The sequence below is a fragment of the Triticum aestivum genome, chromosome 2A (assembly GCF_018294505.1).
Source record: "Triticum aestivum cultivar Chinese Spring chromosome 2A, IWGSC CS RefSeq v2.1, whole genome shotgun sequence".
NCBI lineage: Eukaryota > Viridiplantae > Streptophyta > Magnoliopsida > Poales > Poaceae > Triticum > Triticum aestivum.
The window spans coordinates 122,837,725-122,855,233 of NC_057797.1; the positions used below are offsets into that span (position 1 = coordinate 122,837,725).

Below are 17,509 nucleotides of genomic sequence, written 5' to 3' on the forward strand. Positions count from 1 at the left end.
ATCGTCGGTATCTCAATACCTAGTTCAATCTCGTTACCGGAAAGTATATTTACTCGTTCCATAATACATCATTCCGCAACTAACTCATTAGTTACAATGCTTGCAAGGCTTATAGTGATGTGTATTACCGAGTGGGCCCAAAGATACCTCTCCGATAATCGGAGTGACAAATCCTAATCTCGAAATACGCCAACTCAACAAGTACCTTTGGAGACACCTGTAGAGCACCTTTATAATCACCCAGTTACGTTGTGACGTTTGGTAGCACACAAAGTGTTCCTCCGGTAAACGGGAGTTGCATAATCTCATAGTCATAGGAACATGTATAAGTCATGAAGAAAGCAATAGCAGCATATTAAATGATCAAGTGCTAAGCTAACGGAATGGGTCAAGTCAATCACATCATTCTCCTAATGGTGTGATCCCGTTAATCAAATGACAACTCATGTCTATGGTTAGAAAACATAACCATCTTTAATTAACAAGCTAGTCAAGTAGAGGCATACTAGTGACACTCTGTTTGTCTATGTATTCATACATGTATCATGTTTCCGGTTAATACAATTCTAGCATGAATAATAAACATTTATCATGATATGAGGAAATAAATAATAACTTTATTATTGCCTCTAGGGCATATTTCCTTCACTCCTACCACAAGATCGCATAAAAGTAATTCAAGAGGAATTGGCGGGATTCTTTCTTGACCACGTCATAGATAAAGATGGAGAATACCATGTGGAACTTGACATCAGATGCTAGGGACTGTAAGAGATCTTATATTGTATATATGTAGCTAGTAGCGTCGGATAGATGTATGAAAACTTGTTGTTCGACCAATCTCTCGGAGAAAAAGAGGTCGGTCACTTCTCTTTGCATATGTTCATGACGATCTTGTGTACTTAATGGTTTCCTTCATTTGCTTACTGGCTAGCGTGTCGAGTCCTCTCTATATGTATAGTGGGTAGCGTCAACCAAGCACGGAGATAAGAAAGGGCACCTCTCTCTATTAATTAGCTAACACAATATATGAAACCCCTAAATTAACCCTACAAAACCCCCAACCCCCTCCCTCCCCCTTTAAAAAAAAATTCCAGCCCCTGAACTGCTGACGCGTGGACGCTTTTTCGTCCCGGTTGGTGCAACCAACCGGGACCAAAGGCCCCCCTGCCTGGACAAGCCGCAGTGGCCACGTGAAGCCCCATTTGTCCCGGTTCGTGGACGAATCGGGACTAAAGGTTTTGGGCTTTACTACTGACCCTTTAGTCCCGGTTCTTCAATCGGGACAAATGGGCCTTATGAACCAGGACAAATGATCATTTTTCTAGCAGTGATATGAATGTTTGTGAGTTGAACATGATGTAATTGTGGGCGGAAGAAGGAGCAGAAACGGAGGGGCCATCGCACGCGACATGATCTAGCTAAGAGAGAGAGAGAGAGAGAGAGAGAGAGAGAGAGACGTTGCTAATTCTAAGGGAGGTTAGGAGGCAAAGGAACTGCGAGGTAGGAGCTCCATGGGGTGGAGGAGTGATGAGAGGATGCGGAAGTGATTGGGGAAGAAAGAAAGGCAAGGAGTTCACTAGCAACAACCCGAGGCGCATGAAAAGATTGTCAGGAGATCATACATGGTAGTAGTAGTACGTAAGATGCAGTGGCTACTGGCTAGTTCTAATCTTTGTCAGGTGATCATGCATTTGTTTACTCCCTCCATTCCTAAATACTTGTATTTCTAGGCATTTTAACAAGTGACTACATATGGAGCAAAATGAGTGAATCTACATTTTCTAAAATATGTCTACATACATCCGTATGTAGTAGTCATTTGAAATGTCTAGAAAGACAAATATTTAGGAACGGAGGGAGTAGAAAAGAAGAAATACCCCTGTCTCTATATTTGAATGATGCATACAGTCATTTTATTAATTATTAACACAAGATTTTATAAAGTCATACAAAAGTAAGACCAAAGCCACCATCTAAGCAACATCTGTCGTTACTCCTATCTAGTTGATGAAGGGGCGCTGATAGTCTACACTAGTAGAAAACAGGGCTTTGGTCCAGGCCGGGTCAGCCCATTAGTCCCAGTTCAGTCTAGAACCGGGACCAATGTGGGCATTGGTCCCGGTTCATGAGCCCAGGGGGCCGACCGGGCCACGTGGGCCATTGGTCCCGGTTCATCTGGACCTTTTGGTCCCGGTTGGTGGGATGAACCGGGACCAATGGGCCTCGCTCCTGGCCCACCACCATTGGTCCCGGTTGGTGGCTTGAACTGGGACCATAGGCTTCCCTTTAGTCCCGGCTCATGTCACCAACCGGGACCAATGAGGTGCCTATATATACCCCCTCGCGCAAGAGCAGAGCACACTGCTCTGTTTTTTCTGGCCGAGGGGGAGAGGGCTTTGTGGTGCTCTAGCTCACCTCCTATGCACATGAGGTGTTCGATGGAATGCCCGAGCCACACTACTTAAGCTTTCTCCTCTCGAAGCTCGACCTCCAAGCTCCATTTTCCTCGAGATTTGTCTAGATTTAGCGGTCCGTCATGCCCCATCCCCGTCTTCACCGCCGTCGATCACCCGCACCGATCTCATCACCGACACCACCGTGGTGAGCCTCTTGTTCTTATCTTCTTTCTAAAAGGAAAAATATTCTTACTTGTATGTTTAGATAGATACTTGTATCATTTTCTTACATTTATTATTGCATCTTATATAGTGCGATGGTTTTGGTATCCGCCCCCGTTGGCCCTCGTCTTGTCTATGATTCGGATGTGGTATGTATATTATCTTTATAACTATTGGTTCATTTGTTGTTTATGAAAATTATGCCGACCAACGTGACATAGATTTTATTTATCTAGGATGTATGTGAATCGGAAATGCCAACCAACCCTATTGTCGAGAGGTTAAATTTAGTTGAAGAAGAAAACAATTTGTTGAAGGAAAAAATAAAAAAAATTGAGGAGGAGAAGATGATATTGGAGTTGCATGTTGCGGATGTCGTCGATGATCACAAGATCAAGATGGATGCAATGCGCTTGAAGATTAGAAAGATTAGAAAATATGCCATTCATACCGAGGCTTGGTATCATTATGCCGTTGGATCAATTGTTACCTTGGTTGCGATTATGATCGCATTTGTTTTCGCATTGAAATGTTTTACATAGTTTCAATGTATGGTTTAATTAATTAGATGCTCTGGAGAGCTATATGTTGTTAGATGAGAACTATGTATGCACTTTGGTTTTAATGTGATGATGAACTTCTATTAATTTGGACACTTAATTATATATAATGCACGTAGATGAACCGGCAATGGATGTACGGTGACAGACACACCCACGAGTACATTAAGGGCGTGCATGAGTTTCTCGATGCGGCTGAGGCAAACAAGCAGAATGGTTTTATGTGTTGTCCATGCACTGAATGTGGGAATACGAGGTCTTACTCTAACCGGAAAATCCTTCACTCCCACCTGCTTTACAAGGGTTTCATGCCACACTATAATGTTTGGACGAGGCACGGAGAAATAGGGGTTATGATGGAAGACGGCGAAGAAGAAGACTACGATGACAACTATGTGCCCCCTGAATACGGTGATGCTGCAACGGGGGGGGGGGGGGTTGGTGAAGATCAAGAGGAACCAGACGATGTGCCCAATGATGCTTCAACGGGTGAAGCTGCTGAAGATCAAGAGGAACCAGACGATGTGCCCGATGATGATGATCTCCGCCTGGTCATTGTCGATGCAAGGACGCAATGCATTAGTCAAAAGGAGAAGCTGAAGTTCGATTGCATGTTAGAGGATCACAAAAAAGGGTTATACCCCAATTGCGAAGATGGCAACACAAAGCTCGGTACCGTACTGGAATTGCTGCAGTGGAAGGCAGAGAATGCTGTGGCTGACAAAGGATTTGAGAAGCTACTGAAAATATTGAAGAAGAAGCTTCCAAAGGATAACAAATTGCCCAACAGTACATACACAGCAAAGAAGGTCGTATGCCCTCTAGGATTGGAGGTGGAGAAGATACATGCATGCCCTAATGACTGCATCCTCTACCGCGGTGCATACAAGGATCTGAACGCATGCCCGGTATGCGGTGCATTGCGGTATAAGATCAGACAAGATGACCCTGGTGATGTTGACGGCAAGCCCCCCAGGAAGAGGGTTCCTGCGAAGGTGATGTGGTATGCTCCTATAATACCACGGTTGAAACGTCTGTTCAAAAACAAAGAGCATGCCAAGTTGATGCGATGGCACAGTGAGAACCGAAAGAAAGATGGGAAGTTGAGAGCACCCGCTGACGGGTCGCAGTGGAGAAAAATCGAGAGAAAGTACTGGGATGAGTTTGCAAAGGACCCAAGGAATGTATGGTTTGCTTTAAGCGCGGATGGCATTAATCCTTTCGGGGAGCAGAGCAGCAATCACAACACCTGGCCCGTGACTCTATGTATGTATAACCTTCCTCCTTGGATGTGCATGAAGCGGAAGTTCATTATGATGCTAGTTCTCATCCAAGGCCCTAAGCAACCCGACAACGAAATTGATGTGTACCTAAGGCCATTAGTTGAAGAACTTTTACAGCCGTGGAATGAAAACGGTGTACGTACGTGGGATGAGCACAGACAGGAGGAATTTAACCTTAAGGCGTTGCTGTTCGTGACCATCAACGATTGGCCCGCTCTCAATAACCTTTCAGGACAGACAAACAAAGGATACCACGCATGCACACACTGTTTAGATGACACTGAAAGTATATACCTGGACAAATGCAGGAAGAATGTGTACCTGGGCCATCGTCGATTTCTTTCGACCAACCATCAATGTCGAAAGAAAGGCAAGCATTTCAAAGGCGAGGCAGATCACCGGAAGAAGCCCGCCATGCGCACCGGTGATCACGTGCTTGCTATGGTCAATGATTTACACTATGTAATCTTTGGAAAGGGTCCCGGTGGACTAGCTATTCCGAATGACGCTGAGGGACAGGCACCCATGTGGAAGAAGAAATCTATATTTTGGGACCTACCCTACTGGAAAGACCTAGAGGTCCGCTCCTCAATCGACGTGATGCACGTGACAAAGAACCTTTGCGTGAACCTGCTAGGCTTCTTGGGCGTGTATGGGAAGACAAAAGATAAACCTGAGGCACGGGAGGACCTGCAATGTTTGCACGAAAAAGACGGCATGCCTCCGAAGCAGTATAAAGGTCCTGCCAGCTACGCTCTTACGAAAGAAGAGAAAGAAATCTTCTTTGAATGCCTGCTCAGTATGAAGGTCACGACTGGCTTCTCGTCGAATATAAAGGGAATAATAAATATGCCAGAGAAAAAGTTTCAGAACCTAAAGTCTCATGACTGCCACGTGATTATGACGCAACTGCTTCCGGTTGCATTGAGGGGGCTTCTACCGGAAAACGTCCGATTAGCCATTGTGAAGCTATGTGCATTCCTCAATGCAATCTCTCAGAAGGTGATTGATCCAGAAATCGTACCAAGGCTAAGGAGTGATGTGGCGCAATGTCTTGTCAGTTTCGAGCTGGTGTTCCCACCATCCTTCTTCAATATCATGACGCACGTCCTAGTTCATCTAGTCGACGAGATTGTCATCCTGGGTCCCGTATTTCTACACAATATGTTCCCCTTTGAGAGGTTCATGGGAGTCCTAAAGAAATATGTCCGTAATCGCGCTAGGCCAGAAGGAAGCATCTCCATGGGCCATCAAACAGAGGATGTTATCGGGTTTTGTGTTGACTTCATTCCTGGCCTTAACAAGATAGGTCTCCCTAAATCGCGGTATGAGGGGAGACTGACTGGAAAAGGCACTCTTGGAAGAGACTCAATAATATGCAGGGACGGATATTCTTGGTCTCAAGCACACTACATAGTTCTACAGAACTCTACCTTGGTGACCCCGTATGTCGATGAACACAAGAACAGTCTGTGCTCCAAACACCCGGAGCAGTGCGACGACTGGATTACATGTGAACACATCAGGACTTTCAGCAGTTGGTTGGAAACACGTCTCAGAGGAAACAAAATAAATAATGCAACAAAGAAAACAAAAAAACTAAAAAAGTGTTTTCAAATTTGAAAACTAATGGCACTAACAGAAAGTTTATAATTTTTTTAAAACTAATGGCACTAACAGAAAGTTTATAATTTTGCTAACCTAAAAGCAAACAAAATTAAAAATTAAAGCAAAAAACAAAAGAAAATAAATAATGCAAAAAACAAATCAAAAAAACAGGAAAAAACTATTTTTATAGTAAAGTTAATCACAAAATAAAATAAATAAAGCAACAAAGGAAACAAAAAAACTAAAAAAGTGTTTTCAAATTTGAAAACTAATGGCACTAACAGAAAGTTTATAATTTTGCTAACCTAAAAGCAAACAGAATAAAAATTAAAGCAAAAAACAAAAGAAAATAAATAATGCAAAAAACAAATCAAAAAACAGGAAAAAAAACTATTTTTATAGTAAAGTTAATCACAAAACAAAATAAATAAAGCAACAAAGAAAACAAAAAAACCAAAAAAGTTTTTCAAATTTGAAAACTAATGGCATTAACAAAAAGTTTATAATTTTTCTAAAACTAAAAGCATAAAGAATTAAAAAATAAAGCAAAAAACAAAAGAAAAATAAATAAAGCAACAAAAAAACAAAAAAATGCCACCTACTGGGCCACCACGGCCTGAATACGACTAGAAACCCTACCATGGGCCAGGATTCAGGCCCGCAGCAGGCCCAGTAGGCCCACAGGCATTGTAGTGACAGATTAGGCCCGAAAGCCTGCAGTTGAGAGGAGCTTGGGAGGGTGGGCGCAGCAGCGCTTATAAACCACTCCCGAGCCCTCTCAACTAGCGAGGTGGGACTAAACTTTTGCGCGCGGGGTAGCACAAGGTCATTGGTCCCGGTTGGTGGCACCAACCGGGACTAAAGGGGGCATTGGTCATGGTTCATGGCACCAACCGTGTCCAATGCCCCCCTTTAGTCCCGGTTGGTGCCACCAACCGGGACCAAAGGCCACCGCTTCCCGCCCTTTGGGCTGCTGAAAATTGGCCTTTGGTCCCGGTTGGTGGCACCAACCGGGACTAAAGAGGGGCATTAGTCCTGGTTGGTTTCATGAACCGGGACTAGTGCTCTGGCTATATAAGCCAACACTTGTGAAATTCTCGATTCAGTTCGATCGATCTCCTCGTCCTCTCCTCCTCGATTCACTTGTGCAACTATGAGCGCATTATTGCAAAGACATGGGTCGAAGCGGAGCGGTCGGGAAGTACAGTTAGTGATCAAAGGCTGGAAGAACGACGAGCAGCTGGAAAACAAATTGCCCAGCTCGGCGAACAAGCGAAGCAATCGTGCCCCCCCCCCTCAAGATGCCTAGCGACATCGTCGATCCGAGGATGGTGCCCGTGTATGGCAATGTTGACGATTACCTGCTCGACGATGTACATTATGATACCATGGAGGTGCAGATACATAGATATGAGTACGGGAAGCCTCTCGTCAAAGATGAAAAATCTTTAACAACGATGATGCGAAGATTACATGATTGGTACTTGAAAATCTGCAGAGAGTCTGGGGGGAGGAGTACTTTGTATGCGAGAGTTAAACCGGAGCATGACCTCGTTGGAATTGAACTATTGCCTATTCCATTTGAGGAGTTCTATCAGTTTTTCAATCAATTGGCCCTCGATAAAACAACGATCACCTGCTACTGTCTGTAAGTACTACTACTTCTGTCATTAAGTCTCTCTATATAGCTCATCTCTTTCATTGCATGTATTTATAATTATCCTCACTATATTATGCAGAATGAAGATCGCCGAATTGAAGAAAAGACAAATCGGTGATATTGGGTTCATTAACACATATCTCATAGATGCAACTGAGGTTCAACATCGTCCCGGAGATATTGAGGCCAACTTGCTACGATCATTCAAAAAAAATGAAAACAAAGATATAATACTCTTTCCTTACAACTTCAAGTGAGTGTTACTGTCTTGTGCATATTCGGTTTCCCTTATATATTAGTCCAGGTTATAGTAATGTAATTGATGAGTTATGCATGCGTGTGCAGTTTCCACTATATTCTCCTAGAGATTAGGCTTGAGCAGGGAGTAGTAACCGTCTTGGACTCTAAACGAAAAGATCCCCAGGAGTATGCGGACATGACTGAAATCCTCAAGAAGTAAGTTAAATCGATCATTATCCACCATATCAGCAACTTTGTTCATTTCCTGATATCAAGTAATTGTTTTCTTTGTCCGGCAGGGTTTGGAGAAAATTCACCAGAAAAGTTCCGGGACTGCCGAAGGAGCTGGAATTTAGACACCCGAAAGTAAGTACTATAGTAGCATGTTCCGCGCATCTCCTAGTGATTCAAGCGCTAGTTTCATCAATATCATTTAGCATTCTTACTTATCAGTTTGATTGACCTCTATTTCTTGTAAAGTGGTTGTGGCAGGAAAAAGAGAATGATTTCTGTGGATACTACGTCTGCGAGTCCATCCGCCACACGACCTGTGAGCGGGGCGGGTACTCTGACGAACAATATGAAGTACGTAAATAACAACATTCACAATTTTATTTTATTACCATCATTTGTATTGAGTTTCATTCATTCATATATATATGTATTGACCCCCTTCTTCAAATTAGATGTTTCGGAAGCGGGATGAACTCCTAGCACCAGCTCGCATGCGAGCAATTCAAGAGGAATTGGCGGCATTCTTTCTTGACCAAGTAATCGCTGAAGACGGAGAATACTATGTGGACCATGAGTCCGTATGATTATATTTGTAAGAGATAATTATTGTATATATGTAGCCGGTAATGTCGGATAGATATACGAGAACTTGTTGTTCGACCAATCTCTCAGAGAAGGAGAGGTGGTCGATATCACTTCTCTCTGTATGCATATATGTTCATGACGATCTTCTGTTTCCTTCGTTTGCTTACTAGCTAACTAGTGTGTCTAGTCCTCTCTATACGTATGTATAGTACGTAGCGTCGACCAAGCACGGACGTAAGAGAGGACACTTCTCTTTATTAATTATAGCTAGCTAACACAATATATGAAACACCTAAATTAACCCCCCAAAACCCCCAACCCCCCCCCCCCTTCAAAAAAAACAAAAACCCCAGCCACAGAAATGCTGACGCGTGGATGCCTATTGGTCCCGGTTGGTGCCACCAACTGGGACCAAAGGGTCTCCTGCCTGGGCTCTGCGCACTGCCCACGTGGAGGCCCATCAGTCCCGGTTCTGGATTGAACCGGGACTAAAGGTACAGGGCATTAGTACCGACACTTTAGTCCCGGTTCAGGAACCGGGACTAAAGGCCCTTACGAACCGGGACTATAGGCCCTTTTTCTACCAGTGCTAGGTTTAATATCAAAAAGACCTCGCATCCAAACCGAACATTTAAGACCTGAGGTCCCAACCAGGACGCTTGTCGGGTATGGGCACCCATCAGTCCGGCGTGCTCCTCAACCAGGACGCCTGCCGGATATGAGGTCGTCGCAGCCACCTGCCACCAATCCATATTCAAAGCTGTACTGGTGCATCTACCTTGCCCGGTCTAGCTGCCGCCGACGCCACCACGACGCCAGACAGCGTCGACCTCCTGCACGTGTCCATCACCACACATCTGACGCCAAGCCTTCGCTGCTCCATGCTGCCAAGAGCCGCCGCCATGAATATGTAGAAAGAAACACCGCTCCACCGAAGAAGCCATCCAATGGTCCCTCAAGCCTGAGTGCATCTCCAAGAATGCCGCCCCAAGGGGGTAACGACACATGAATGCCACCGTCATCCGATCAACTGATCTAAGGTTTCCCCCGGAGGTATTGGGTGGGTTTGGGATTTGTACCTCGATGATGCCTTCATGAAGGAAACGGTGATAGGGCATCATCATCACTGGCTCCGGCCAACGACCGAAGATCAAGTTTCACTCAGATCCGTTCCAAGAAATCCACCCGACAACCTGTGCATTGTCTCGACCGCCTTCAAAGCCCCAGATCTAGCCACCTAGATCCGGCGACCAACCGCAACAGCAATGTCACCATAGGAGCCCTGGCACACCGGCCACTGCCTGGATGCGCCACCACTGAAATCTGGGAGGAGGACTCCCACCCCACCTCGCCAAACCGCGAGAGCCGCCGGGATGGATCCCGCACGCTCGTCACCGTCTCTGATCGGAACCAATCCGTGGCAAAACCAAGAGATCGCCGACCCAGATCCGCCTTGGATATGGACTGCACTACGCCATGCTGCCGTGGGAAGCCCGAGCTTCATCCGCCGTCATGTTATCATGCATGGAAGTGAACTATTACATACTCCCTCTGTAAATTAATAAGAGCGCCTAGCACATTAAAATAGTAATCTAAACGCTCTTATATTAGTTTACGAAGGGAGTACTATACAACACAAAGCAAAAAAGCTTATTGAGTGCAATGTTTCGTGCCAAAACGGGCATACGCAATTTCAAAAAAAAAAAACGGGCATACGCGAGGTGAGGAGGGTGCTTTGCGGTTGCCACATTTATTCGTGGGCATCGCATGCTCACAAGTGCACATGGCATACCGCGTTGAGAGGCCTTGCTCCGGGCCTTCGTCGAAATTTATAGGCTGCCGAGGCCTCTTGACGTCCAGTGCCCAAGTAATTCCTTTCTTGGCTCCTGGTCCTGGGTGTTTCGAAGCCATGCGTCTTTGCTCATCTTGATACATGACACTGTAGGACAAATGTGGCTATGGCCACCGCCACACACTAGTTCATCTCTCGCTCTCGCCCCACACTAATTCTTACAACTTCACTAGCCCTATTGCCCTGCATATCACCATCTATTATGAAAGTACGTACCAATTATGGAGGCCATATCAGTAAAATCATCTCTCTGACGAAAAGCTTGTAAGCAGTTCCAGATGTTGCCGTCATTTCAGCAATTCTAGTTACAACTGCACTGCCCTTCAGCCCAAAAGGATGGTAACGTATATCCAGTTGCTCCAATGACATGGACTTGACGAGAAAAGACCTGGTTTTCCAAAATCATTTGCTTTCACCAACCACCCCAAGGAAATTGCTTTTCATAATCCACCGGTGATGTTTCCCACGAACACAAACACCACTCCTACAAACCCTTGTCTACACATCCCACAAGCTTGGCCGCTGGACTGGCCCTGGTTAACTTGGAGCACTTTTCAAACTAGTAATAATATACGTGCAATGCATGTTTATATTAGGTAGGATATTAGTTGCACGTTATATTAGGTAAGATATATATGTTGCACGTTGGTATTTGGTAAGATATCAATTACTTTTTCGTGGGATGATAGGATATTAATTACATGGCAGATTTCAAGGGATAGTGTTGAGTCAAAACGTGTTTATAACCAATGGCAGTGGTGGATAATTAGAACGTTAAACGTGTTTGATGCTCAACATTAGATCGATTTGAACCACTAGATAACATCATTTGACGGTCGAGATGATTTGGATCTGTCTATTTGAGTCTTTTTATATTGGTATAGATATAGATATAAATAAATATAGATATATGCAAACTTCTCTTCCCACACTCTTACAGAATAACTCTTCCGTACGGTAGATCGTAGTTTTTCTCTCTAGTTTACGACTATGGTTTTCCCTTAGCCATTGATGTAGTTTCATTGTCTTGTCAGGCATAGAGGTTTGTGGCCTGATGGGAGTAGTTACCTGGGATCATGTGCTGTATTGTATACCGACACGTGGCAATTAAACAAAAATGATCAGATGGCCGAGTTGGTCTAAGGCGCCAGATTAAGGCTCTGGTCCGAAAGGGCGTGTGTTCAAATCCCACTCTGGTCAATATTATCCTTTTTTTACTAAAGAAAACAGAGACATACAGTATTTTTTTTCCCCATGTAAATCATCACAGATATGCATTGACCGGCTAAATCGAATTGCCACGATTTACTTCTGCTTTTGCTTTATGCAAGGATCAGACAGCTCACATTACAGCAAGAAAGGTTCAGATATTTCGGGTCCATGCCGTTCAGTCTTGAACAAAGATGCATAACGAGGCAGAAGACTGCGGAGGCGCCTGTCACATGCTGCAGCAATATAATATGCTGAGCTAAACACATACTACTCGATCATGCGCACACCACAACCATAATTCTACAGCATTATTCACACTACTACTAGTGCAGATAAACTTAACCAGCTATGTTGGCAGTGGTTAGATGGACAGTGGTATCCTCAATCCATCAGGGTTCAAATCCTGGTGCTCGCATTTATCCTGGATTTATTACGTTCCCGTCGACTACGAGGCGCCTACGGTAACTTCGTAAAATCTCAAGATGATATGCCAGCTCAGTCTCTCGAAGGTGCTCATAGGGGTAGGGTGTGCGTGTGTGCGTTCATAGGGTGAGTGTATGCGCGTTTATATGAGCGCTTGCGTCTGTACTGTGTTAAAAAAATATTTAAGTTGGCCTTCTTGTTCTTCCTGTTCAGTGCATCCTGAAGAAGAAACGCGATATGAAAGCCCACGATGCTCACCACGGCGATGGGTACCATTGTCCAGGCCGGGATGCAGGAGTGCAGCCAGCCGAGATAGCCGCCGGACGGCTTGCACGCAGCAGCCGGCTCGTCGCCGCCATCCAGCTTCTGTCGCAGGTGGCTCGGCAGCAGCACGGCGTCGACGACGTACACGGCGAGGGGGGCCTCTTCGGACACCGTCTTTGTCACCCTGACCCAAGCGCGGCTCCCGCACGACGGCCACAACCACACCGTGTCCCCGTCGTCGCGGAGCGTGATGGCGTGGCTCTTGTTGGTGGCCGCGTCGGTGGCCAGCGAGCTCAACGACACCCAGTCGAAGGCCTGGAACAGCTTCCTGCCGTAGGTGGTCGCCGCGCCGTGGTACAGCAGGACGGCGAGCCGGTCGTCGGCGCCGAGGCCTCGGAACTTGGGCTCGAACTCGGAGAGGGCCTTGTCTTCGGGGCAGAATACGGTGAGACCGCCACCGCCCGCGACGCGCTCCCAGAAGAGCTGGCTCGCGTTCCCCGTCTTGGCGACGAGGCGGGCGAAGCGGCCGCAGCCGCCGCCCGTGGAGATGACGTCCATGAACGCCCGCTCCTCCTGCGCGTCGGACGCGTGCACATGGCCCGACTCATCGATGCCACCGAAAAGCGCCTCGTCGTCGTCCGTGGCGACATCGGCCATGAACACCGGCTCCTCCGGCGCGTCGGACGCGTGCCCACGGCCCGAGTCGTCGATGCCTCGGAACTCAACCCGGGGTACTTCGGCCGGCTCGTCGTCGTGCGTGGAGATATCGGCGATGAGCACCGGCTCCTCCGCAGCGACGGACGCGCGCCCACGGCCCGGGTCGTCGATGGCTCGGAGCTCAAGCGGGGGCAGCCCCACCTCGTCCTCGCCGCCCGCTGCAGCACCCCCAGAGACGACGAGCAGAAGAAGGTGCAGAAAAGGTGCGGCCATCGCGCCGGCACGACTGCACCAAGAGAACGCGAGAGAGGGGAGTTGCTGAGTGGCTACTGGCAGACTGGCCGCGAGGCTGGTAGGTTGCTGACTTGCAGTGCGGTGTAGGGGGTGTGGCCGAGAGGATGGAGTATTTATATACGGTGACGGAGGCTGTGAGGCATAGGAATTGCGAGGAAGGAGCTCCATGGTCCGGAAGGGAGTGAGCAAGAAAGGAATAAAGGCAAGGTTACGTGTCGGTCGCCCATAGGGTAGAGAAGCTCTACCGCCAAGCGCGTTTTGGGAACGTATCTAGTTATTTTTGTTTTGAATTCTTTTTGTTATTTTTGTATCTCACATAATGTTTCAAATTTTGTTTTGAATTCTTTTTACAACATACATTATTGTTGTGTCAGTGCTCATTTTTTGAATATTTAATATGCTAAGGAAACCGGTGCACCAATATCACCAATTGCCCAAAGATACATCCCCAGCGCGTTTTGTCTTCCTTGTAACTGCATGCCATCGTCACTACGAGTGATTGAAGTCAGCACAACAATTGTGTCGGTGTGTCTTGGTATAATTAAGGTTACTCCTGTTTTTAGGGTTTAGGAAACGTGAAATGACTAATATTGTTCCTTCCTAAGGTCGATCGGCACACCGCGATGCATCGATGGCCACAATAGTTTCCCACGCGACATCACCAACAGGTGCGTGTTTTTTCAGTTCCACTCGGAACTCGAGCGGAACCTTTGGCAGGGGATCATAAAATGGGAAGGAATTAAACAACACAAATCTAAAGGCTTGTTGAATGCAATGTCGTGCGAGATTACACGGGAGCATGTGTAGATGGTACTGCATACGCGAGATGAGTAGGGTTTTTCCTTGCTGCCTGCCATTATCACATGGCACCGCGGGCTCACATGATAACATCTTTATCGTTCGCCGAGGTCTTTCCCTGTTTGGCTATTTATCTGGGCTTTACGTTGGCATATGTATGTTGCCGATTAATTACAAGTGCATATATATAGCCGGTGACTGTGATAGTGAGGCTGTGACACCGATGCCCCAACCACTTGTTCACCTTTTACATCAACCACTACAATCGATCCGCGTCTACATGTAAACCGTCTGTGCACGGCGAGCATGTAGGTGTGGCTGTGTAATGCATATACTACCAGCATTGCAACCAATGCAAAGTATGTTTGGGAACTAGGAGTTCATCAGAGAAAGAACATCAAACTAAACTCTGTTGATACTTCAGAAAGGAGGCACGGCAATTTCGCAGCAAATTCCATACCGCTTTTGCAACACAAAGCAAAACTCCCTGCATACGGACACGGAGATAGATTCACGCGCTCCGTTCATTTCAGCTTTGTGCAAATGTGGCAAACATGGGTTGCTGGTCACAGCTAACAAATGATCCTTAGTAGCAAATGGAGACGCTCCTGTACTAGCTTTCACCTCGTGCCTTCGCAGTTAAGCCATCGATCGACTTCCACACACATGTGAAATCCCAAGTTTGGAAAAATGTTTTGCACTATATTACTCACCTCCAGCTCCTCCGGTGCCATGAACCGATGAGAAAAGAGCGGTTTTCTAGAATCCACTGTCAACATCTCTGTAGTAATGTTTCCCTCAAACACAAACAACACTCCACAAGCTAGCTGCTGATCATGCCCTGCTGATTTCCTCCCTGACTATCCTACTAGCAGTTGCAAACCAACATCCGACAAGTTTAGCCACTGGACTGGACCTGGTTAGCATGGAGCACTTTTTAGACGCGTGCAAATTTCACCTCCTACACTGTAATTTTTCTCTTTAGTTTACGGCTAATGGTTTTCCCTTAGCCGTCAATGGTACTATAGTAGTTTTAGTGTTAGGTGTAGAGGTTTGTGGCCTGATGGCAGTTTAGGAAGGACACGTGGAAAATAAACAAAATGATCAGATGGCCGAGTTGGTCTAAGGCGCCAGATTAAGGCTCTGGTCCGAAAGGGCGTGGGTTCAAATCCCACCCTGGTCAATATTATCCTTTTTGATCAAGATTTAACAGAGAAATAAGAGACATGCATCGACGAGCTATTAAATCAAGTGCGCACGATTTACTTCTGCTTCATACAATCACCCCTGGGACGCAGTCCTCCGCGAGGACGGCCAAGACAAACGCCGTGATGTCGAGGGCGAGGCTGCCGCCGCTGCACACGACGATGAGCCACCCTGCAGCAGCCATATGAACGAACCAACCTAGCTGGAAGCGAGTGTGAGACGGCGAGCCCTACACTTTTCCACCCTTGCTTGCAGTCTTGGTTACAAGTTGTGGGCAGGCACATGGATCGCTTGGCTGTGTCGAGCCATCTTGAAGCCCAGGGTGCTGAGGTGTTTCCTTTCTTGGCTCCTGGGTGTTTTCAAGCCATGCACCTCTGCTCATCTTGATCCGGTATAGATGACAACATAGAGGTAAATACACCGATGGTGCTTGAACTTGTTACGAATGTGCAGTTTAGTGTCTGAACTTGTAAAATACATTGAACTGGTTTCATAACTTGGCATGGACGTGCATATATGGTTTAAATGACGTTTGTATACATCCGCGACGCTGATGAGGCGCGCCAACATGGAATGGCACCCGAGGTGTGTGGCCTGTTTTTTTTTTTTTTTGCAGAAACCCCTTCGGAATTATTTTTCATACAATAAGGCCCTTGTAGAAACTGACAAATTTTTTGCTTCGTGATGATTCATAACCTTGCGCTACAATTATTTTTCGTACTATAATTATAAAATAATAAAAAACTAGCGATGTGGTGGTTACAAAAGGGAGATCTACTAGTCAAGTGCATGCTGGGCTAGCCAATAGAGCACTTCACATTTGCTGCTCCATGATGATTCATAACCTTTATAAACTAGGTGGAACAACATAAATAAAGGGATTTTTTGCAAAGTATAAATAAAAGAAATTTAATGAACCAACAAAAATAGTACCAACTATGTGACTCGAACATCCGACCAAAGCTTATGGACCAGGCACGGATGCCATTCCAACCAATGAGTTCTCATGTATCGAAAGTACAAGTAATCTTTATGGCTGTCTAACAAACATAATTTCAAAAGAATGAAAAAATCTTCATGTCATTTAAAAAATCACATGTTATTTTAAAACATACTCATTCAATTGAAAATATTTATGAATGATAAACATGTTTATATGATTCAAGTATTATTCATATGAGGATCCGCAATCTAAGGGCGCACTAGACTTGTAGTTTTTTTAGAAAACACACGGTTTTTACTTAAAGCATTAGCACATTTATAAACTATGTGAATATTTTATTCAGAATGTGGAAATTTTAAAATTATATGAGAATTTATTTACATATATGAACATTTGTAAAACTACTATAATATTTTATTAAAATGCAAACATTTTTTCAGATTATAATATATAATCTTGATTCATAATTTTATTATGTGTTTTTTTTAAATTATTGCATTGGTATTTTATGAAATTATGTGAACTTTTTAATGTAATTTGTTTTAAATATATGTCTATTGTTTGTAACAAATGGTTATAATTTACGTATTTTTACAAAATTTTGAAATAAAAAAAAACTGAGCCACGCTATGGTCTAGTTTAACGAGAGGGGCTTGTTATGTTATAAACCTAAATTTATCATTTTTACCATTCGATGTCGTCAGTTGGAGTGGTATATATGTGCGTCGGCTATATAGCCCCTGGTTGTAGGTTCAAATCAACAAGGCTATATTGATGGAATATTTTTTTAAATTTATGCTATTCAGCTTTATATACGTATAGTGTATGAATCCTTTTATGACGCTAAATTTAAGCCGGCCTACTGGCTAGCCACACTCACATGCGCGCGTCAGGTTGCTGTTTTGAACCCCGTACCCATTTTTAATTATTAATATATTTTTTATAATTTATCATTGCAAGGAAAAAAATTCTAGAGGGTTCTCCGAAAAAACCCAGGCCACACACCCTGTCCCTGACAGTGAATCCCATGCCATGATGGTGTGATCGTCAACATCGTGGATGTATAGAA

General features: G+C 45.1%; 1 protein-coding gene and 2 non-coding genes across 3 annotated transcripts; 2 read left to right on the forward strand and 1 right to left on the reverse strand.

The window, feature by feature from the left end:
- The first annotated feature begins 11,762 nt into the window (after positions 1-11,762).
- Positions 11,763-11,843, forward strand: TRNAL-AAG (transfer RNA leucine (anticodon AAG)). Its single transcript has one exon. It is a non-coding gene; the product is annotated as a tRNA-Leu (tRNA).
- A 170-nt stretch (positions 11,844-12,013) lies between these two features.
- LOC123187924 (uncharacterized) lies at positions 12,014-13,564 on the reverse strand. The gene has a single exon (XM_044599918.1). The coding sequence runs from the start codon at positions 13,470-13,472 to the stop codon at positions 12,369-12,371; it is 1,104 nt and encodes a 367-aa protein (XP_044455853.1). The 5' UTR covers positions 13,473-13,564; the 3' UTR covers positions 12,014-12,368.
- A 1,829-nt stretch (positions 13,565-15,393) lies between these two features.
- TRNAL-AAG (transfer RNA leucine (anticodon AAG)) lies at positions 15,394-15,474 on the forward strand. The gene has a single exon. It is a non-coding gene; the product is annotated as a tRNA-Leu (tRNA).
- Positions 15,475-17,509: the final 2,035 nt, after the last annotated feature.